Source organism: Bombus pyrosoma, linkage group LG3, assembly GCF_014825855.1.
Source record: "Bombus pyrosoma isolate SC7728 linkage group LG3, ASM1482585v1, whole genome shotgun sequence".
Classification (NCBI taxonomy): Eukaryota; Metazoa; Arthropoda; class Insecta; order Hymenoptera; family Apidae; genus Bombus; species Bombus pyrosoma.
In genome coordinates, this window is record NC_057772.1 from 15,581,957 (window position 1) to 15,604,961 (window position 23,005).

At 28.8% G+C, this 23,005-nt stretch overlaps 5 protein-coding genes across 12 annotated transcripts in view; all 5 read right to left on the reverse strand.

The window, feature by feature from the left end:
* LOC122566179 (serine/threonine-protein kinase tousled-like 2) overlaps positions 1 to 1,688 on the reverse strand; it is a 31,087-nt gene extending 29,399 nt beyond the window's left edge. For 4 of the 7 annotated variants that reach the window (XM_043723054.1, XM_043723061.1, XM_043723053.1 and 1 more), the window contains exon 1: positions 758 to 1,687. The gene's annotated coding sequence lies outside the window, so the exon portion shown is untranslated. Of the gene's footprint in view, positions 1 to 205; positions 700 to 757 lie in introns of those variants that run through there. The other 3 variants (XM_043723056.1, XM_043723059.1, XM_043723057.1) reach the window with 3 other exon arrangements.
* A 5,046-nt stretch (positions 1,689 to 6,734) lies between these two features.
* LOC122566104 (late secretory pathway protein AVL9 homolog) lies at positions 6,735 to 10,816 on the reverse strand. The gene is made up of 6 exons (XM_043722849.1): positions 10,738 to 10,816; positions 10,400 to 10,662; positions 10,188 to 10,322; positions 9,721 to 10,109; positions 9,557 to 9,645; positions 6,735 to 6,943 (listed from the first exon to the last, which is right to left on the reverse strand). Exons 1-6 carry the CDS (start codon positions 10,814 to 10,816, stop codon positions 6,735 to 6,737), a joined length of 1,164 nt encoding a protein of 387 aa, XP_043578784.1.
* LOC122566180 (late secretory pathway protein AVL9 homolog) lies at positions 10,743 to 13,907 on the reverse strand. The gene is made up of 4 exons (XM_043723072.1): positions 13,139 to 13,907; positions 12,705 to 12,902; positions 11,337 to 11,565; positions 10,743 to 10,931 (listed from the first exon to the last, which is right to left on the reverse strand). The coding sequence occupies exons 1-4, from the start codon at positions 13,205 to 13,207 to the stop codon at positions 10,876 to 10,878; spliced, it is 552 nt and encodes a 183-aa protein (XP_043579007.1). The 5' UTR covers positions 13,208 to 13,907; the 3' UTR covers positions 10,743 to 10,875.
* A 151-nt stretch (positions 13,908 to 14,058) lies between these two features.
* On the reverse strand, positions 14,059 to 17,726 carry LOC122566299 (SUZ domain-containing protein 1). Of its 2 annotated transcripts, XM_043723391.1 has the most exons (4): positions 17,307 to 17,724; positions 16,474 to 16,544; positions 14,839 to 15,028; positions 14,061 to 14,775 (listed from the first exon to the last, which is right to left on the reverse strand). In XM_043723391.1, the coding sequence occupies exons 1-4, from the start codon at positions 17,358 to 17,360 to the stop codon at positions 14,584 to 14,586; spliced, it is 507 nt and encodes a 168-aa protein (XP_043579326.1). In that variant the 5' UTR covers positions 17,361 to 17,724; the 3' UTR covers positions 14,061 to 14,583. The 2 variants fall into 2 exon arrangements, with proteins under 2 accessions (XP_043579327.1, XP_043579326.1); XM_043723392.1 differs by lacking the exon at positions 16,474 to 16,544 and having other exon boundaries at positions 14,059 to 14,775; positions 17,307 to 17,726.
* A 596-nt stretch (positions 17,727 to 18,322) lies between these two features.
* Positions 18,323 to 19,210, reverse strand: LOC122565922 (39S ribosomal protein L30, mitochondrial). The gene is made up of 3 exons (XM_043722456.1): positions 19,023 to 19,210; positions 18,781 to 18,907; positions 18,323 to 18,694 (listed from the first exon to the last, which is right to left on the reverse strand). The coding sequence occupies exons 1-3, from the start codon at positions 19,130 to 19,132 to the stop codon at positions 18,404 to 18,406; spliced, it is 528 nt and encodes a 175-aa protein (XP_043578391.1). The 5' UTR covers positions 19,133 to 19,210; the 3' UTR covers positions 18,323 to 18,403.
* Between the last annotated feature and the right edge of the window lie 3,795 nt (positions 19,211 to 23,005).

Here is a 23,005-nt window from a genome sequence, read left to right on the forward strand (position 1 = left end):
AAATAATTCATCAAAATTTCATCGTAATTATATTTTGAAATGATCGAAATTCACGTAGATAAGAGTCTTCATTAAATATTAAGGAGAGGTTATGAAACCTTGTAAATAAAAGAAATTTACGGCATAAGCAGTACGATATTATAGAATGACTACAAATTTGTACAAGTTAAGAGAGAATCGAATCAGTCGAAACAAGATATTGAACCTGTTGTGCGGCGAAATCCTGTATCATAGCCATAACAGTTAGCTTAAAACTTGAAATGAAGTATAAAGAAGTACGAAGTATTTTTGTCGCGCGATCAAATCAGTGAGCCACCCCTCGCATTTTTTCAACAACACATTGAGTATGTTCGTTTGACAATTTTAGTATGTTACCATATATGGTCGACAGAAATTCATTATCATAACAAATTCGTGAGATAGTATTTAATGAGCTAAAAGATTTCAAAGGAGTAGGTTACTTGGAAACTAGACTTGACATCATGACGATTCTTACGAAAGCACAGAAATGATCGTGATACATGTTTATGAAAGATTTGTTCATAAATGTACCACAGGGTATCTCTGTATTGTCCGTATTACACTGTTTCCTCTCCACCCCTCCCTGCCCTTATTCTTTCCAACGCTACTTCCTTAGATAATTCTATCTTTTTCGTACTGACCAACAAGGTTACATGCTCATCGATGTGAAACAGTGTATGAGTCGTGTTCATGAATTTTAGTGGTCAGTTAACAAATGCTCTGTCTTTTAACGTACCTTGTAAAACATAATAAAACACCGTTTCTTCCTCCTACTTAGTTTTTGTTTCTTTCCTTTTTGCTCTAACTAACTACCTCTTTCTTTCTCTTTCACGGCATAGCGCATTTTGCTTATCGAAAGAAAGGGGAAAACTCATCTGGAAAATGGCTGCCACCAGCCAGTTACCGATTTATCCCTTTCTTGCATAGCTAGTTTTAATGTGGATAGTAACAAGTAAGAAAACATAAACGTTGCGAATACTCTTTGCAACTAACACGGCAGATCGTTGTTATGATCAGAACACCGATTACGCGACAGCACAAACGTATATTCTAGACGCCGGCACATACACGTAATAATCGCACTACTTGCTACTCCGAGAGAGTATACGTACTAGTTTTTTCCTCCAGAAATCTTACGGCAAGTTTATCTTTTGTCACTTATACATACGGAAACAACGCGCCACTTGTTAACACGATGATTTATCACAAAAAAGTCACTGCAGCGAACAATAACCATCAGCGTCTTAAAATCACTCCAATTTTCTTTTGCACGTATTTCAACGACAGTGACGTCGCTTCACCATGGCACTCGCACGAGTTTCTCTGTCTCACTCGCATCAATAGTCTCTTTCGCCACCTTACGACTTCGGGTATTATCGGTGAACTACGATGTTTATTCGGCACATCGGCTGACCAGTCACTGTTCACACTCAGATCGTCTCTGCTCTCTTCGTTACCTATTACATAGCTACTTTCGGATAGTAGGCACTGCTGTCGTTAACTAGTCTTCTAATTAATGAAAATATACGTAAACAAATTATTTCGAACGACCATAATCTACCTTCCTTTTAATTTATTATTTTATTCAAGAAAGTTATTCGTTTATCTCTGAATAAGAAAAATTGTCCAATCTCTTTTATGGAATTCACATCATACTCATTAATCTATTGTACTTAAGCACATGCAATACGATATATATGTATATGAATGCCTATGCATGCGCTGCCGTATTATGTTCATAAAAGAACGATATGTGTATTTGATCTTTTACAATGAAATTGTATCAATTATGTATATATACATATATACAGATTCATTCTCATTTCAAATTACCATTTATGTCCTAGTATCATGATTTATAGTATTATTGTACTATGGCGTGTTAGTCTTTTTGATATCGAAGATTTATTCTTTGATACAAGAAATCCTACATTTTAACATAGATATACACGAAAATATACATTAGAAATATACATAAGATCATAACCATAACATTAAGATTCGTAAAAACTTTGATGAATATAAATAATTGTATTTCTTTATGAACTCAATTCACATTTTTATTTAAAATTCTACAGAATTATCTGTAAAACATGATTCATATGTAAGAATATAAATATAAATAAACGACATCTAGTATGTAGGTGAAACGATAACAAGATAGCCTTTATCAATATGAATTATTTAATTATACTTAATCTTATTTTTTCGTAAGGATATAACAAATTGTATAATTAAGTTTTTGAACCTGCAATCCGCTTAAAATGTTACTTAGATCGATATTTCTTTTTATAGATGTTGATGTTCCCTTTCTATTAATTATTGTTTTAAAAATAATTTCACACGTAACTATATACTCTGAATGCATCTATGTGTAGTTCTTAATAGCATTTGATAACTTCGCATATTCTTTTAAAGTTCTATAAAATAGAATAAATTTGATTAGATGCATTTGTTAATCTCGAGGAAATGCAAGTTTAATAATAGACTGATTGAATCCAACATATTTCAAATTATTTTTAGAAGATTATCATCTATTAATTACGAGTAATTCTGCATGCTGATCAACTCCAGTCTGATTTGAACTGCAACTTTATCTTTTTATAGTCGAAAATGTCTCAAAAAAATTTGAAAGTAATATTTGCTATTTTTAAGTGATGTTTTTTTATTATGTATTTTTAAATAAAGTTCGAATAAGTACAATGGTCCTGTTTTATTAGTATTCATTTAGAATTTAATTAGAACTTTATCTTATCTCGATTGTCTATTGTTACGTACGATTATTATAAAGAGAAATCATGATGTAATTTATTAGTAGTGAAGGATGGACTTTTTAAATCTGTGAACGGAATAAAGACGCAATAAAAAGTATGTATGAAAATGCTGGCTATGTAAGAAAATTCTGAAAGAAATCAATAATGTTGTTCGTAAATTAACATGACATTAAATTCGTTTCATTATTTTATATTATTATGAGAAAAGTTGCGAGCTAAATAAATAAAACATGTGTTTACATGAAATTTTTAAATTATTTTCATGTATAATTTATTTCCGAAGTTATTTCCATACATACCGTATATAAGGTATCCTGAACGATTGGGATCAATTTGAAATAGAGTATTCAAAAGAGTAAATGAACTCATTTCTGAAAATGTTTTATTAACGAATTATTTAAAAAATTGAACATTTATTGTGTCAATTAAGTAAAATTGTACAATTTTATAACTCTCGAGTTTTTGACTTGTAAACTAATAATCATCGTTAATTATTATTCAATTATTACACACATGATTGTTCAAGTCATTACGTTTAAGCTACAACAGATTTTCAAAAGTTTCTTCTTCTGCAACAATGCAATGTAAACTTTCACTTATCAAACTATTTGTTGTATATATTTCTAGCGTACTATGGCCTGTTATAAATGGATTTGGAATATATTACTACAACCTCTTACAATTAACCTCTTACCATCAACTATTTTGTATCGTTTTATAGATAGACATTATGGAGTATTAAATCTAGTAACAGTACCCTATCAGGTAAATTAATGTTCAGAAAATTCATCATTAAGTAAGATCATATATATACATTTTTTTCTACTAAGAATTCTCTATGAATTGAATTGCTAGTATTGACTACGTCTGAACGTTTCATGATTGATCAGTTGTAAAATATTAACTCTTGCCTGGATTAATCGAAAGATGATATTTAATGGCTTATTATCGGGCTATTTTTCAAACGAATTATTACTCATTTACTCATATATATTTTATCTTTTATAAATGATTTGTATTTCTAAATATAAAAAGATGAAATGTCACCTAAAAAGCTGTAAATCTGGAAATTATTTACAAAAAATTTTAACACGATGAAAATGTTAACAAGAAGTACTTAAAGTTGAAGATGCTATCTTTCTAGTTAAATAAAAAAATATTTCTCCCGTTTGCTCTTAGAATATAAGAAATTCGAGGATATATTTACGTGGTATTTTATATCCACAATTTTTTGGATCGAATTAATCGAATAAAAGGCCAGGGCAACGTTCGATATCAGACATCTGGTTTATATAATAATTTCTCGTACAATACACAATTTACCAGCCATTTGAGGTAAATATTACAAATTAACAAACTTTATACTTTCTCACTCATTCGTTCTAACATTTATACAGTACATCATTTTTAATTAATATCAAATAATATGTATGTAATCTCTTCTTAGCTTTAATATTAATAAAGATTTCAATGAATTAAAATTTGTATAAAGAACAAAAAATAAAATAATAAATATATGGCACATATAATACATTAAGGAAATAAGATGTAACTAAATATTAGACTAAATAAAATGCAAATACTATCACATCTGGGGAACCCTGTTTTATGAATAAATAACTAAATAAAAATTAACGAAGTTTTTACTTTACACATTATAGATATCTATGTATATACACAAACAAAACGTCATCATTTATAATTGGTGTAAAATACAATAGATTTTATCATATTATGCGTGTAACACATAATACATACATACACTCATATATGCGGTGACTAGTACAATACAGTTTTATAGTGTGAAAGCTAAATACATACATACAAAAAAGATTTCTTATACTAATAAATATCGCATAACTCACTTTTTTCCTATTACAAATTATAAACCTTGTGCCAGGAAATTTGGCACGTATACATAAATAAAAGTAATTATTATTGTTTATCATATTTCTGTGTTGATGCGAAATTCTGATAATTGTAAACAAAATTTCACAATTGCCAATTTACTTATCGTTATAACCAATTTGCGCACATACATCCATCATCAATAACTTTTTGCAACTTCTGTAACAAAATTGTAATGGATATTTAGAATTATATGAAGTTTACTAATAGGCAATGCAGTTTTACTTAAATATTTTATATCTCGCTATTACTATTTAAACTCAATTGGCAAATATTTCTAATTGTAAAAAATTGTTTTAAACGCTTGAATTAATTTGTTAAAATATTGTGGTATAATTAGTTAACTAGTTAAACAGATTTCTAATGAATTTCCTATCTTACTTAAATACATACATTGTTGACTGCTTATCTATTAATCTAACACAATGTAAATATTCTATATATTTGTTATAAGCGTGGAATTTAGGTTCTTTATATTCCGTATATAATTTATACAGATACAGCAGTATATTATAAATAATACATTACTGTTTTTGGTTTCGAGATTATAAAAATCATTAAATTGATTAAACATTTTTGCATAGAAAAAGATTACCACTATTACACATATCTTGATTTTTCTAGTTTAATAAGATGTATAAGATTAACGCGCGTTTTATATTTTGTAGTGAATTTCTAACGTTTTATTCTTAAAATGAAATAAAACTTTTTATATTTTAAAACAAAAATGGTAATCTGCGTAAAAAGTATAAAATATATGTACAGAGCATCTTATTTTAATTTCTTTATGTTATTATTTCTGAAGCTAGCCACTAAAATATGGTTAAATAAAATGTGGTCGACCTTTCGAAAAAAAAGAAGAAAAATATAATGTGTATTGAAATATTTTAAAACAATATCATAATTATAATATTATTGAAATAATATCGATTTCAATTGGATATTTAAATACTTTCTTCCATTTTGCCTCTCTCTCTCTCTCTCTCTATCATTTTTATATATTACTACACACGCATACACACACGAAATAAAGGTCCAGGTACTTGTCAATAAAATATATCTTACCGCATGAATAAAAATAAATATTGTTGCAAAATAATTTATATTTATTTAATAAGGTCACTATTACTCGATTAGAAAGATCATAACAATCATGAGAAGAAAATAATTAACGAGCTAATAAAACGAAATATTAACATAAAAATATACATTATACCTTTCTTCAGCACATTTATCACATTGATACATTCTATTATTCAAAATTTTATTACAAGTACTTATACTATGTGGTTTGTGAATTATACTTTTTCTTACATGATCTATTTCTGAGAAGTAGCTAACTTCTCTGTTTTACATACATGCTATTTGCATAGTATGAATAAATTACTTTTATTCTACCATATTTATTTAGAGATAGTAGATGTACTATCATTCTTGTAGGAGTCGAGAAAAAATGAGAGTCCTGACAGCAAAAATCGAACCCGCCTCATTCGTACTTTGTCGGCTAGCCAACTGCAACCTATACAACTCCGCTAAGGCACCCTCGATGATTCCTCATGTTACTCCTGTCTATTAGATATGGAGGCTCCGATCTCAGACTTTTTCATTTAGCAAAGGGTCATCCCGAAGTGAATTGCAAAATTCTTACATGTACGAGTTTTATATTTTGGAAGTTAATTCACGCGTATTGACTTTTTCTCAGCTGTGGATCAGTGTTTAACGAGCGAAGTTAATGAAAATGTAATAATTTTCTATATATTATTAAGAAAAAAATGTCCTTTTTCAGATTTTATTACCAAATTTGTCTATTTTCACTATTTCTCTATGTCTACTAAACCTCAAGGTATTGGACTAAATAATTTCAAGAGCGATCTTTCACCCACTAATGTGGATGACTTCTGTTAAAGAAAATACAAACTCTTCCTATTAATTTTTAATAGTCACTTCGAGATGATTCCTTATGCGTTTCGAAAAAAATGTTAACTTCATAATCATTTTAACAAATAACTGGAATTTGTATATCGTTTCGTATTAATCCGCAACCATCCCGAAATTTGTATTACTAGTAGATACATTAATTTCTTCGCTTTCAACAGCAGTTTTATTAGTTATATTTGAAAGTGTTTGATGTATGGTTGAGGTTTGATTGTCAGCAGCCTTTCCTTCCTCTACTGGTTGAACTGTCGTTAATGTACTCCACCAGTTAGAGAAAGCTCCTTTAGCTTGTGACAGTGCACCACCTAACAAATAAGACAACTATCTTTTAATTTATCTGAAGAATTGAGATTTCTCAAAAAATGATCCTGAGAGGAATTTCTTTCCTGTTGTATCATCTTGTGTGCAGCTTTGAATAGTCTATTACCCTTCTGAACAGGTTTTTCCTATAACCATTGATGCAAAAGATATATAATGAATATGATCTAACAATTCAAGTGGTACAATCTCTACAGACAAATGTTGAGAGTTTCAAGAATTTCAAAAATGTATCGTTTGTTCTTAGTATTCATATGTCGTATATTTTCCATTCCATTTTGGAAGATGCGGATGATGTCATCGTCTCATGCAGTAACTTTTGTCATGTCCTTTAATAGCAGTGGTAACTTGCAAAGCGGTCATTAAAAAAAGACGACAGCCTTGAAAATAATCTTTGCCACATTTCATGCAATAACATTGAGTTATGATTGTGATTTTACAATTTCGTATGGATTTAAATTTTATTTTATTTTTTTACATTACAATATTAATGTGAACCCGCAGTCTGCGATATAAAATACTGGATTCGGTATTTCCCGTACCTCTATTGTAGTAAAAGACTCAATTTCAAGCGATGTATTTACAACTTAAGTAATGCTTGAAAAATAAACATGAAGTTTGTTACGGGTGATGGATTTAATATTCTTTGGAACCGTAGACGCATTACATGTAAAACTCGATGATAAAAGATTTCGCAGAATATCAATCTTTGCAGATAAATGGTAGACACTTATTTAAAAAAAGAATTCGTTGTCTTTTAACAATGTTTTCACGACATGCATTCGATGTTTCGTTACAGAGTCTTGGAAATGGAATTTCGATGATTCAGCGAAAATTATAACTTTTGTTAATGAAATGTTTTAATCAAATATTTCAATACGTTTTAATAGAAACGGCATTTCTCTCCATTTTAATATATAAATATTAATAATTCTTAGAAATTATTAAGATCAGACTGATCGTAATTGTGATTAATGTGCAAATCATAATATTTTTGTATCGGTCGGTGATTATCGAAAACGGGGCTGGTTTAAAGTATTTCTTGAGAAATTTCTTTACGATTAATGTAATCTAGATCTTTACATAGCTAGCATTGATAATATGAATATTATTTCTTAAATTATATTCACAAATAAAAAATTGGAAAGGGAAGAAGGTTATTGTATAAATAAATTTACAATCAGTTATAACCTTTTTCTTTCCGAAAAGATTTCATTTATAACCTTTTCTTTCAGGGTATATCACCTTTCTCATGCAAATTTATTAACGGCTTAACAAGTATTTAACAAATTTTGTATACGTCTTCAATAGCAATCAATTACTCCTGAAAATTGTTTAACATTCTTAAAAGTACTAAAAATAAACAATTCCTATATTGCTTCAAATTCATTTAAGAATCCTGGAACGTTTGAGGTAAAGATACGAGAAGAAGAAGAATGAGAGTTACGAATGGAGAAAAACAGACACAGCAAAAAGAAATAAACGAATAAAAAGAAACTAAAAAAGTGAGTGCAGAAATGAATAGACAAAAGCATGGAAGAAAAAGAAATATATATATATATAAAACAGAAATAATATGTATAGTATAAATCATAATATACATTATGCAAAAGTTGAAATAAAATTTATTACTACGGATATATCTTTTCTTTAAATATTTAATTGAAACACAAACAAAAAAGAAGTCCTTGTCTTCGAAATTAATGCACGAGGTTCCTTGCAATTCGATTGATACTCTTCTGCCAGTTCTGATTGCATCAATCGAATCGAATTCTGTCGTACTACTCGTGCGTTTTCATTAGTTAGAAATTGAAATTTTACTTTAGATTGAAATAACGAGATAATTCTGATTATTAAATTGTAAACGAATATTAAACATAACATTGACTATTTTATTGTATAGTATTATAATAATGATATATAATAATCAATATAGCTGCTACAATTGTCTTAAGAAATACTGTAATCCTACCACTGCCATCAATTCAATTACACATGTATTTAGGATAGGGCCTTGCATTATGATCAGCCCCTAGTAAATACGCTAACGTTCGTTAATTCTAGCTATAGGAAGATCGAAATGGTAAAAATCAAATGTTTAAAAATCTTAAAAATTTGATGACCGCGAAATCGACATATATTTTTATGTCGATTAATAAGTTATTAGTTCAATAATAAAAAATGTTACAACTTATCCATCAGCATTGCCAGTAATATTTTTAATTTTACGAATTTAGATTCTTATGTAATGGTAAATATGACCTTATAGAAATTTATGAGTTAATAATAAAACATAAATAATTTAGTTTTTCATATAATAATAAAATTTGTTGAATCCTCATTTGAAAAATTTTGTAAAAATTTATGAATGGATTGTTAATAAAAACGTCATAGGATATTTAGTCTTTTTACATAATAATAAAATTTATTGAACCCTCATTTGAAAAATTTTGTAAAAATTTGTAAATCTTTTTACATAGTTTTATTTAAAAAAATAAAAAAGGATCACAATTCCTTCCTCAAATATATTCTTATATTATATGGAGATATTTCTTATTGTTATCTTAAATGGAAAGATCTGTATGCATAAATGGACTTACCTACTGCTTTCCCAGTTGTTGCAACCGCTCTTCCAGTTGATGCCATTGCTTGATTTAATTTTCTACCACTTTCTGTATTTTGCATTGTACTAGAATGAATGTATTACTTCAGTTCTATATATTTATTATCCCATTTTTTATTACCGCGATTATTAGATACTTACTGTGATAATCGTAATTTCATATCTTGCACTGATAATTGTCCTGCAAATGGATGACCTGGTTCTATATTATTAATTTCTGACTTATTAGAATTACTCCATATCTTATAATTATTCGTCGAGCGCCAAGCAGCTATAAATGCAGAATTGTAATGATCAGATTGACGAGTATCTTGCTGCATAGATGTTCTCAACATGCTCAATAAGTAAACTCGAAATTGAGTTCTAATCCATTCGTCTCCACCTTCCCATCCTACACCATCCAAAAATATATCTTTGCGTGGCTCTGCTACATGTCTGACTATGTAATCCGCAAATCTCAGATCCTCAGTTGTAAGATGTAATTGCCTTCTTAATTCTGGATCGCTTGTTTCTATCCTCGTATTTTCAACCTTAACACGTTTTAATAAAGCAGATTGTCACTAGTACTATATCTTTTTTCGAAACAAAATACTCCATTTAAAATTTACCTCTACTAATACATCAATAAGTTGTTTTTTTTGTTTAAATAAAACATTTGTTGCACCCACTATATATCCTCTGACATTAATATCTGCCAAAAGATCTAAATATGGTAAAGACAGGTATGGCAAACATAGATAACCCTTAAAGATATTAATAGATTATTAACAATTTATCATATTTTACATATAATGTAGATTATTGATCTATATCCTCATACCTTTGTAAATATGTTTAAGGGTAAACCACACAGTTCCGGATTTATATGAGCAATTTGAGTAATATTATTTGTCAAACGTGCGTCCGAAAGTGCATCGTTACTTGTATCACGTGGCAGTGTATTATCAGTGTCTGTTGTACTTAATGTAATTGTATGTATACTCTGTACCCTGTGTATATTGTCATTTGGCTTTGAAGAATATATAGAATTATTTTCTTCTGCATAAGATTTGGTACATTCTTGTGCTGATTCAACTTCAATAACTTTCATATTTAAATTTTCATTTTCATTATTATTTTTTTGTACTGTTATATTTTTAAATTCATCCATACATTTACCTTCCATAGTTTCAATATCTTTATTATCATTTATGCATAATGAATTCCTATCTGAATTACCATTAATATGCACTGCCATTCTATCAGATATGCTTTCTTTGACACAATTTGTAGAAGATAGATTGTTATCAATGTTATTTATTGATATTTCTTCCTCATCAAATGTAGGAATAGGAGACATGGGTCTGGATGGTCTAAAAAAACAATGAAATATAACTCATGAAAATAATATAATTAAAGGAAAGTAGCTCTTTTCTCTTTTCATGTTAAATATACTACCTGACACATGCAGCTTGTTGTAAACCGTGTTCTATCATGCCAGGATACAATGAAAGTAATGTTAATATTGTAGCGCATAATGGTTGAACTGGTGATTGATAAAAAACTATTTTTTTTTCTAGTAGAAGTAGTTTAAACAATAAAAGAACTTTATGGCGAAACTGCAATATAAAATCTCTTGCAGATAATCCTATAAATATAAATTTTTTTAATATGAAATATTTATTCAAGCTATCTTCATTTGAATTGAAAATGTTTGAATGAAATAATTTTGATTCTGATGATATTTGTTGACGATTGAAAACAAAAAAAGTAGTTACCAACAAAGATTTGTGGTGGTATTTGACTCTCACAACTCATACAAGAATTAAGGTGATGATAAGTATCTTCCAATAATGATACTTTACTAAAGTCACCTTCTTCAAAATAGGCATGTGTTATCAATGCCATTTTTACTTGAATATGACCATATAATGGTAAAGTGCTTAATACACACACAGATTTTTGAACTGTACCTCTTGTTATATCAGATGTACGATTTTTTAATTTCTGAAAATACATAAATGTTTAAATGGTATCATTTTTCATAATATAAAGATACACGGTATAGCAAATATATACAACATAATTGACAAGAATGTGGTTCTTTTATAAAAGAAGAGGTAAGGGAAAACTCTCTTTATCAGTTGTATAGTTTTCGAGAAAAAAAGCTTAAAATTTTATATTGTAGTACAGATATTTTACTGCATACTTTTTTATGGAATCAAACTTTAGACATTCATTTACAATGCAGTTGATATATAAATAATATTGACATATATAACCATCAACTAGCCATAGAATTGTTTGTCCTCCTACCTGAATTTGCACATTAGATGATGTTTAATGGTTTATTGTGATGCTAACTTCCAAATGAACCACATGCAAGAAATTGACATGTTGTAGAAGAGAGTTTAAGTAAATGTAATGATGCTTTTCTCAAACTTTTAAAAACAAAATTTCATTTGGAGAACTGTAAAATAAGAAATTACTTAAATTTTTTGATATTAAAAGTATTTGCCAATACTAAAAAAAAACACATGTTTATATATATATACATATACATATATATATATATAACTAAAGTCTTTTGGTAGTTAAATGTATCAAAATCAAATGTTAACAAATTTTGTAGATAATATCTTCTGAATTATTGAGTTTCCGAAATATTTTTGTAACTTTGAAATACTATGTAATTATATAAAATTAAGATTGATTAAGTATGTTTTAACAATATATTTGTCTTTTACCAATCAGGACAAAACTGATTTTGTATATTTATAAAAGAAAAATATATATTGGTAAAAGACAATATATTGATAAAACATACTGATAAATTTTCCTATTAGCATCATAAAATTGATTATAATATTGCAGATTTATTTAATTACATAAGTTTTATTTTCAAAACTATTTTTCTCGAAAATTACACAACATGCAACAAAATGTATCGAAGTTTGACATTTGAACATCATTAAGCTTGTAAAAAAAAAGATATTATTACAGTTGTTATTATTCTCTATTGGAACTCATTTTTGCTTCAATTTAAGATTTTTACTACACTTGTGATTGCCACCAGAGCAATCTACCAAAACAAATAAAACAAGTTTAAGACATATAGAAAATAAAATATTTAATGTTTTAATTACCTCAACAGGAATTTGTCTAAAACATGAAATGCCATATATTGTACGTTTTGGATTATTCAAACTAGGTAAATGAAAGAAAACTGTATCTTCGTCATAATTATGAGATCCATCTGGTAAAGCAAGGGTTGGTAAATATTTCCAACCTAATGGACATTCATTCGGAGCTCCAGACACCAAGGGAGGAAATGAATACTCTACCTAATAATAACATATAATATCATTTATAGATATTATAAATGTAAAAATGTTTATAGTTAATTAATTTTGAAACATTATTTAGTAAAAATACGATTATAATATATTACATATAAAAAAATGACAAGATTTAAACATTACAATACACCAAATAGGATTTTATCATGAAAAATACATAATACAATGTCTCAAAAGACAAGATTACTAAGCCTTTTTAACTAAAATAGCAAGTGACTTACTTGACATCCTTTTTTATGATGAAATCCAACGACAATTACATGAAGTATTGGTCCAACTGATTCTGCCATATTTTCAGAATGCGTATTACATAAAATTTATATATAGAGCAGAATTTTTTTTCGTATTAATTTATTTATTTATTTAAAATGAGAAAAATATACTTTTCTGTTATCAGTCGAACTACCCACACTTAGCACGCGTTCTCAACCACCATATTAATTTCATGACTACCAACTACACTATTTATTCACAATCTAGTTTAAGTACAAACATAGTACAAACCATAGTGAAAATAAATCTGGCAACAATGCTTTAATATAAACATAACCTCTCCGTAAGGCCTCCCGCGACTTTATGAAATATCCACGAAAATGTTACATACTTCAGACCTAAATATCTTGAAATGATATGTCGGGAAAGATGTGGTTATAGAGGTCGTTGAATTTATTTTTTCACACTCTACAAAGATATTGAAGAATAAATATAAGATTCTATTAAAAAAACATGCTAATGACCTTGAAATCTCGTAAAAACAAAAGTGACCATGAGAAAAAACTATTTTCAGCCTCGTATGTAGTATGTGGACCTTGAAATACTATACCTTTGTCCTAATAAGTTTTTGATACAACAATAAATAAGACAGATTTAGGTGATTCCATTTAGCTGGACTATTCTGTATGACAATATGACAGTAATGAATATTACTATGTGTTGTTGATATTTATTACTTTTTTACATGGTAAAAGTAATAAAAAGTGTAGTAAATATCTGAAAAATTTCTGGTAAAATTAACTGTTTCATAAAAATATATATTTAAAAATTAGAAAATTATATATTTATAAAATTACATGTTTTCTGTTTATTATAATAACACCCCATTTATAAAATGGAAAGAAAATAAAATTATATATGTATATATGTATATAATTAGAAAACAAATAACTAGTCAAGTGTAACGAATAGAGATATAAAGAGAAATCTTTTATTATACAATTAGTTTCAATATTTTGAAAAGCATGTACAATTGTAAAAAGCAAAATAATTTATTTTATATCATATCGCAACTAGATATTCCATTTTAATGTTTTTAGAATGACAGTTATAGATTTCAATTAATTCAATTAAATGTTTTTGTTAAATATGGTAGATATTAACAAAACTGGTAATATTATACCAGGAAAAAATATTATCAGTTCTATAATGACTTAACTTCGCCAATTTATAGCCTTGGTCTTTTTATGTATATAATCTGTCTATAGCAGTGTCCTGCAGCACAGTTCTTATTATGCTCCATTCAAAATTGTAAGAGCATTGTGCTCATATTTGGTCAGAAAGATTAGTTTGTTTTCTGCCATCAGCCTCATAGCTGCCTCTCTTCCCTATGTTAAGGTGAAGGAAGAGGAGGAAAAGGATGGGTGGAAAGAACTGAACCCTGGAAGACGCGCTACCTGCGTACATTAAATCCCCGTGTTCCATCTGGTCCAATAGGCATACGAAGAACATTATTTGGTAGCCCACTGCTACTTGCAGTTGTTGGTTTTGGTTGAATTTTATTTATTTCTTGCATTAATTTTTCTTCTGGACTTTTCTCTTCGCCTAAAATTCTTTTTCTTGCTTCAGCGTACTCTTGTTCCCTCTAAAAAATTTTTAATTGTACAATTTTTGTAACACTTTTCATGTTAAAATAATGAAAATATACCTGTTTTAAAGATTTAATAGGTTGTTTTGGTTTATCCCCATTCACTAATGGTCCGTCACCACTACCTTGTGAATCTCTTGTAGGTCTTTTCAATATTTTTACTGTTGGCTTTGGAGGTACATATTGAGATCGCATACCATCTTCCCCTAACATTATCATCCTGGTACTCGTATTGTGACTGGTTTTGAAGCTAAGGCATTACAAAATGATATATTAAGCTATAACTATTTTTATACTGTTAACATTTTTTCATTTGTAATACTTCACATCAAGCAATTAAGTAATAATTGTAAATTAAAATTGGGCATTGCAAATATCTTTCTATGATATTAGTGCTTTCATGCTAGCAGTTTTTTATCCATAGAATTATATATTACTTTATATATTGGGTTGAGTGGAAAGTTTCCACTTTTTCTGTTATATATAGCATTGTATTATTTCTATACAAATTGAATTGTTCAATCAATGATATAATCTCTGATATTTTCTATTATGCTCCCCAATATTCCACAGACTTTTGATTCCTTCTCTATAAGAATCTCATTCCTTTCCCACCTAGATTTTGCAACAATCTGAATGAATGGCAACCAAATGACACTATGTTCAACGAATATGGAGCATTGGAGTATAATTTCCTAGCTTCATTCTTTTTACTATTTTTCTGAGTTCTAAATTCATCACATGTAAACAAGTAATCTTAATAAAACACGATTTCTTTCCTATTAACCCTTGCTTCTCCAGTGCTTTTTCTCCAGGTATTCACTTACTTATGTCAATTATTAATAACTTATTTCAAAGTCTTTAATTTGTTTACAAAAATTTGTAATAGATTATTTCCTGTGTGTATTTCCTGATCAAGTGTTTTGTTTTCAATTGGTTTGTAGTACTATCTTTTTCAAGCATTGTCATGAAATATTTGCCTTTCGCTATATGTGACTATTGAAAAAATAATTTCCATTACTGTAGAATTTTCAATGTATATTTTGTTACATAGTTTACTTTGTCTTTTTTTTCTTTCACATAGCGAATACGGAAAGTATATACAGAGTTCATAATCATTCCAAAAGCATTTCAACAATACATATTTGGAACATTAAAATTTCATTATAAGTTTATTTATGATCTTAATATAAGATTATTTACAATCTTTGTCATCTATAAATCATCTTTATTAATTTTAGTTTCTCCAATAATGGTGCATCATATATATCAAAATCTCCTGATTGATATTTTTGAAATCATATTTGATAGATTCAAATCTTAATAATACATTCTCCATATATTTCACGAATGTTCTTTTTTGTATATATAATTGTAGTGCCCTTCTGAAACTCATAAAGTAATAAGTATCGAATATGAATTTGAAACATTTTTTAATGATTTTTATAACAAAAGAATAACTGAATAAATCAAGATATAACTTCAAGCATAGAACATGTATTAGATAAGGTTATAAAAAATAAAAGGATAATGACTAATGAATTACATAATAATGTTATAACGATATTCTACAGCAAATTCAATAACTTTTCATTCAACCCAATATTTAACACCTGATAATTCTAAATTCCAGGTTTCTATTCTTTTTAAATTTATATATATTTTCATATATATATTTGATGTTTCTAAACCTACCTAGAAGATTCTATTTCTTCTAATGCTTCTACTGCATTCAACTGAAGGGCATCTAATTTTTTATCAAGTACCTAAAATTTATTGAATATTACTTAATTTGACTATTATTAATATATAGAAGTATTCAATAAAATAATGTTACTTGATACAACAGTATTGAACAAAAGTATTAACACAATATGCAATTCAGTGTACAAATATTTAAACTATTAATACTGTCTTATTTTGTAAGTATTCTGTTTGAATTTAGATTTTTGTAATACTTTTATGAATATATCATATATTATTTACTTTCTTCATGTAATTTTGTTTTCATATTTAAATAAGACAGATATTGTGAATGAAGACCTATATAAATTCCTTAATACATTTTTCTAATACTTACAAACTTGAGCATTGAACTATGTATTGTATCAGTGCTTTTGTTCTATGTATATTTCAGTAATGATCTATTTAGAAGATAGAAGTCTAAAATATTTAATGTTCTACATTTTACATATCTATAAAATTAATAGATATATCAGTATTTGAAAGTAACATACTTTAATTCAATCAAAAATATATATTTTCAAGTAAAATACATTTTTATTTTCACTATTATCATTAACCACATGGATACTTATTTATTTAACAGTAAGTAGTTTTATATAAATATAATTCGCAAAGATAATCTATTTTCGTGGTAGCAATATGCAAGTTCGTATTATTGACAATAATGAACTTAAAATTAACATTTTAGGTACGTCTGCCATAGTATAGGTTAAGATAATTATTTCATTATCAAATGAAGTTTAAATAACACGATCTCAAATATTACGTAAAAAACAATTCACCTCTGATTCTTCAATTTCTTCCCAACTTTCAAGAATATCATCCATCGCTGACATTTTTCGAATTATGCACTTATTTTTAACTCTTATAAATCACCTTGAAGAAGTTAACAACGTTCGCATGAATCGAGGAACGTATAAATGTACATAAGATTGGCATATGTATGTATCTTATGGTAAGAGAAAAATTAAAATATTTGTCTTATATCATATTTGCCAAATAAAGGGATCAAATATTTCCTAGACTAAACTTCTTTTTGGCGCAACGTTCAGGGTACTTACACCAAATTGTTTATAAAATAGTTTATACATGTAATATATAAATATTAATTAATAAATATGAATTTACTTTAATTGATATTAGTAATCGACTTAAACGTGATATTGAGAAGGCAGAATAAGACAAAATTAAAGACAAAATTAAATAATCAAGATCTATAGAATATGTCCAAATAAATATGTTTATACAAATTAAAAAATTTTTGTAAAATTTATATAAATAAATAAAATCTATTTGATAATAATATTGATTATTAAACTTTTATTTATTGATATATTATTAAATTTAAAATATTTTGTTGTTCTTAAGAAGCAATAATTTTTTATTGCAAATATTAATATAGTAGATTTGAACAAATTTTATAAGTACTTTAGTTCTGAAAATATTTAATCCCTAAAAAGATTTACTTAATTTATTAAATTAGGATTAAAAATATTTTTTATATGAAACATATCAATATCACATTTGATCATTACCTGATTTCCTAAATGATCAAATGATTAATGTTTTTAGCAAAGAGTAATAATTTTCTTATTTTCTTTATTTTATAATATGCGAATAAGTTTCAAAATTTTACAGGGACATAAATTTCAATGAGATTTTTTATAATAATACATAATTATTAATGTATGTGGTTGTAAAATATTAATAATAAAATATTATTCATAAGACATAAAAACTTTTAATCATTTTTAAGAAATTTGAACACTATTTAAAAATTAATATATAATAAGCGCTGTTATGATTGCCTATATAAATAAAGTGTATTATTTATTCAATGGCTGTTTCTCTATTTCCTATACATATGATATTTATTATATTATATAAGAATTCCTTTTATCCATTTTCGCCTTAGCTGTTCCCGGATAGTATAATGATTCATCTTTTTTATAGAATTCTTAAATTCCATGGTGGCTTGGTAACGTACAGGGTCAAGTTTTGCAGTATTGTAAACTGTTCCATTTTCGTGTACATAATATTCTGTTAAATCATCGACTGTATTTGGTAAGTTTTTGGGTAATTTTACTGGGACAATTTTTACTAGATGTTTTACTCTCCAAAGCATAGCACACATTTCTGGCGTATTCTTTACGAATACTGGATCTCTTTTCTGCAAAGATATGGAACACAAACAAAATTGAAGAAAGCCATAAATCAATTTAGAGTTAAAATATAAATTTAAGTTTAATTTATTACTCTCTCTTCAAATCCTAAATCTGTAAGTATATCTTTTTCCCAATAAGGATTGCCCTTCCAAGGTTTTACTCTGTGAATCATTAAAACTTTTGATGGTATAATTGGAGGATCTACATGATCTTTTTTACTGAAACAGAAAATAATTTTTCACCAACAATTTATAAACACAAGTAAAACATGATATATTCATAGATAAAAAATATATTCATATATATAAAACATAATAGAATCTTTTTTCTTACACTGGATAATATTTAACTTTCTCATATGTGACAGCATCATTAAGCCATGCTTTTGAATGCTGTCGATAACCACGTACAAATGTTAATAAAATGTTTAAACGACTTGCCATTTTCTACAAATCTAAACTGCGATTATTATTAGGTTATGTTAGGTAAAATCATAACACGTGAAGTACAGAACAAACCTGACATCTTACGAGACTTCGTATCACCACAGACGTGGTACAGAATAGACGTGGCATAAGATGCTTTTTCGTGTGCAACGTTTTGAGGTTCATCTGATTTATTTATCATTTTTGTGTTACATGCGGCATCAATATATTTAGCAGCGGTTTGAATCAATGAAAATCACAAACGAAGCATAGAATTTGATACTTCTGCTTTAGAAACTTGCAACACCATTTATGAATGACTCAAAGAGATACATTATGCTCAATGAGAAAAACAAAAGACCAACGAAAAGAGCAAAAAGTCCATAAAAAATTTGCTTCTGTGGATAGATATATCGATTAAATATATCGATCTTCACAATATACTAAAATTAAGGCTTCAGACTAACAACACAACTTAAAACTTTGAGTTAAAAGGAAGGCTTGAAACTGAGATTTAAATGTAAGGCTTAATTAAAACTTTAAACTAAGGCTTGAATCTTAAAGATAAATAAAAAATAAGTTTCTCGCCGTTACTTGTCATTCAACAATGAGGTTTAAAATAAACTTAATTTATGTATGATGTGTATCTTAATTTAGAAGATAAACGTTTTCAATTATCGAGCAATAAGTGTTTGGTACCTTGTGTACACTAATTAACTTTAACATGGTTTTGAAAGATCAAAAATCTAAAAGCCATGCTTCAATTGCTATATATATCTTATGGTAAATTTATTTAGGTAGTTTCACAAACATGACCGTGCGGTATTTGAAAATTGTTCACAAACTAGAGATGCCGGAGAGCATGCAGCTCGTAGGAATGCATTGTATTTCAACGTAATTTTCGAACACGGAGGGATTGTCGAGCTGTAGAGCGACAGCCAGGTCAGGAACGGAAGGAATATTTGAATGCACCATGTAAACGAGCTTAGCAGTTATACATGAAACGCTACACTCAAACATCCTTTCATTCATTTCATCAAAGCACTGTTGTATTTTTAATGATAAACATCCTGAAAATTCAATGTAGGGATTCGATTATAACCGCTCACGAAGCTATTCGGACTACAGAAATTTTTGATGTAGATAATATCTACTCTTTGAAATTTCATTCACGCTGTAATAAGACACGCCTACCGTGATTACATTGGTAAAATATGAAATTAATCTGAAAATACGAGTATATGTAGAGGTTACACATTTAAAGAGTTTCTGTAAGTGTTCAAATGCTTTCACGAGTCACTGTATGTTCTCTGGTATTTTAATATTTTCATTACAGTTGGATTCGTAAAATTCATACGTAAATGGAGAGAAATTTCTGGGATTCTCTAATGTAAATAGAAGATTGAAGTACGGTTTGTCATACGTTTTGACAGTGCAAAGTCCGAAAATTTAACATGCACACATTCGATTCCTTACGTATCATATTTTCCACACGACGATTTTCAATGGATACCTACTCTCGCGGAAATGATACCCACGTTATGGCTGGCAATAGCGAGAGAAAAACGACGGAAAGGAAACGAAATAATCCATCTTGAGGCGGAAGAAAAATCTTCGTGTCTTTGCGCTTGAAAATTTAAAATAATCTGTTGTATTCTTTATATGCGAAAAATATTTTTCGTCGTTTCTCATGGTAGTTGTGTACAAATCCTTTATTTTATAGGGCTTTTTGGCATATTCTTCAACGAGATAACAGATCGGTCTTAGTTCAGCAAATCGAGTTTGCAAATTTCTAAAAGGACAAAAAGGACATTTTCACGAGCGAAACATCTGAAGATCGAAATGCACACATTCATAAGAATCTGTACCTGTAGATATTTGATTGTTCTGACACCTCCGTGTTCTTCACAGCGATAGTTCGTCAGGATACGTATTCGTTATAACCGTAGCCTAAAACGAGAAAGAGTAACGTAATTATTGGCTTTTGTGTCTGATCAATTGCATTAATTACTATCATGAGAATCTGAATGCCAGTCAGCTGTTTATCGCCATACCGATACGATATATGCCAGTCGATAGCGATACACCGCGCGCAGGTGAAGTACCCGAAACATTCGCGAACATCGGCGAAATTATTCAACGAAACGTAATACGTTACACGTTTCCGAACGTAGTTGCGGTTAAAATGTCGATTAGATTGTGATTTATGGGAACGGTGGTTCTAGCAGGTTTGTGGATGCGACACTGTTCAATTACGCAATGTCGGTCTGGAAATTTCGCCTGGCGGATCTCCAATGTGTCGCACAGATATCGAGAAACGCTCCACCGACTGTATTTCACGTATTGTTGGACTAAGTAATTTCAACGGTTCGCTTAATTCGTATCGCGGAATCATTCTCAAATAGTTAGCGTTGTTGGAAGTTTGAAGCAAGGGGATATGGCTGACAGATAGAGATTCTTTCTGTCGGATAGTATCTACCCCTGATGTCTTTCGAGTTGATTGATCATTCTTGAGGAAAAAAGGGAGTTCGTTTAAAAAAGTTGAGATTATTTCGGATGATATCAGTGTACACTTTTCGTTTCTAGGATTTCGATCAAACACGCTTTTTCGAACAATTTGATGTTTCGTCATAGTAAGGAAGTCAAATAATTGCTACTTTTCCCGTTGCGTGTAATGGCTACCCAAGATGGAATTTGAATTCTCATTACATAAGGGGCCAGTGTAATTCAATCGAAGCTAATGGACCGTGAGCACAGCACCATCGGTAATCTCGTTTTGATGTCTATTGTGGCCTATATCGCATAGCTATACATTTACGCGTGTACCATGTATCAGGGTGCATCAGTGGACCATTGCATCCGCCTTCGCAACTTAGAAAATTAATTGACTACAAACCAAATGTTACCAAGCAATTATGTTACATATTCGTATTCTTTGAGAACACACCCATTAATTACAAAATGATGAAGATTATGTTTAATACACCAAGGATATCTTTCTTGTTTTTGACTGACGAGCAACATATGAGGGACATATGAATTGAAAGGGAGATGAATGTGTATATTCTCGTGCTATACACACGCGTGTGTCAAGTTGATGAAAGTTGCAAAAAGTTTTAGAAAAGATCACGAAACAAGTTTCGAACGAATGTATGTACTTGAAAGATCTAGATCCAGGTCGATGGGAAGCATTAGCGTGGTGAGACGCGATATCGAACTTGCCACGTTAGGATATTAAAGTTCTTGTCGCAAGGCGAAGGGTTACGAAAGTTTCGCGATTCAATTTCGCGCGGACCCCATCGGCTCGAGGACCGATGTGTCGGAAGATCTCGCCGATTTGCGAGATTTGTGTGAAAACTCTCGCCAACCTTTAAAAAACTTTCTTTAATATATGTATCCACGATAGAACCTAAAAGTTATGTACGATGGAAGATGTATTAGTGGCGATTATATTCTTATGTCGGAAACGAACCTATTCTTTACCTAGAAGCCAATTCCAAATTTTGACGAGTTTCTTGTTACAAAAACTAAACAGGTCGTTTAGAAATTTTATACTAAGTAGTAGATGAGGTAGTAACGGCAAAATATTGAGCAGCTTCTTGGAATTCTTTTCCACGATTATAGCGTGAATGGACTAAAAAGGATTATGAATGAAATGTTCTGTACGGTTCTCGAACGGTTAAGGTGCCAATGAAAACATGTTATTCCTATAAATCTTTATTCAAAAATATCCAAAATACATTTATTCAAAATATAAAGTTTCGAATTATCTTAGCATTTTTGAAGGGTGTTTTCCAAGCAGCGGTAATCCCGATGTAGAAACAAATAATCATGAGGATCACAGTGATAAGAATACGTTATTACCAAACACTAAGTTGTTGCATATGATAT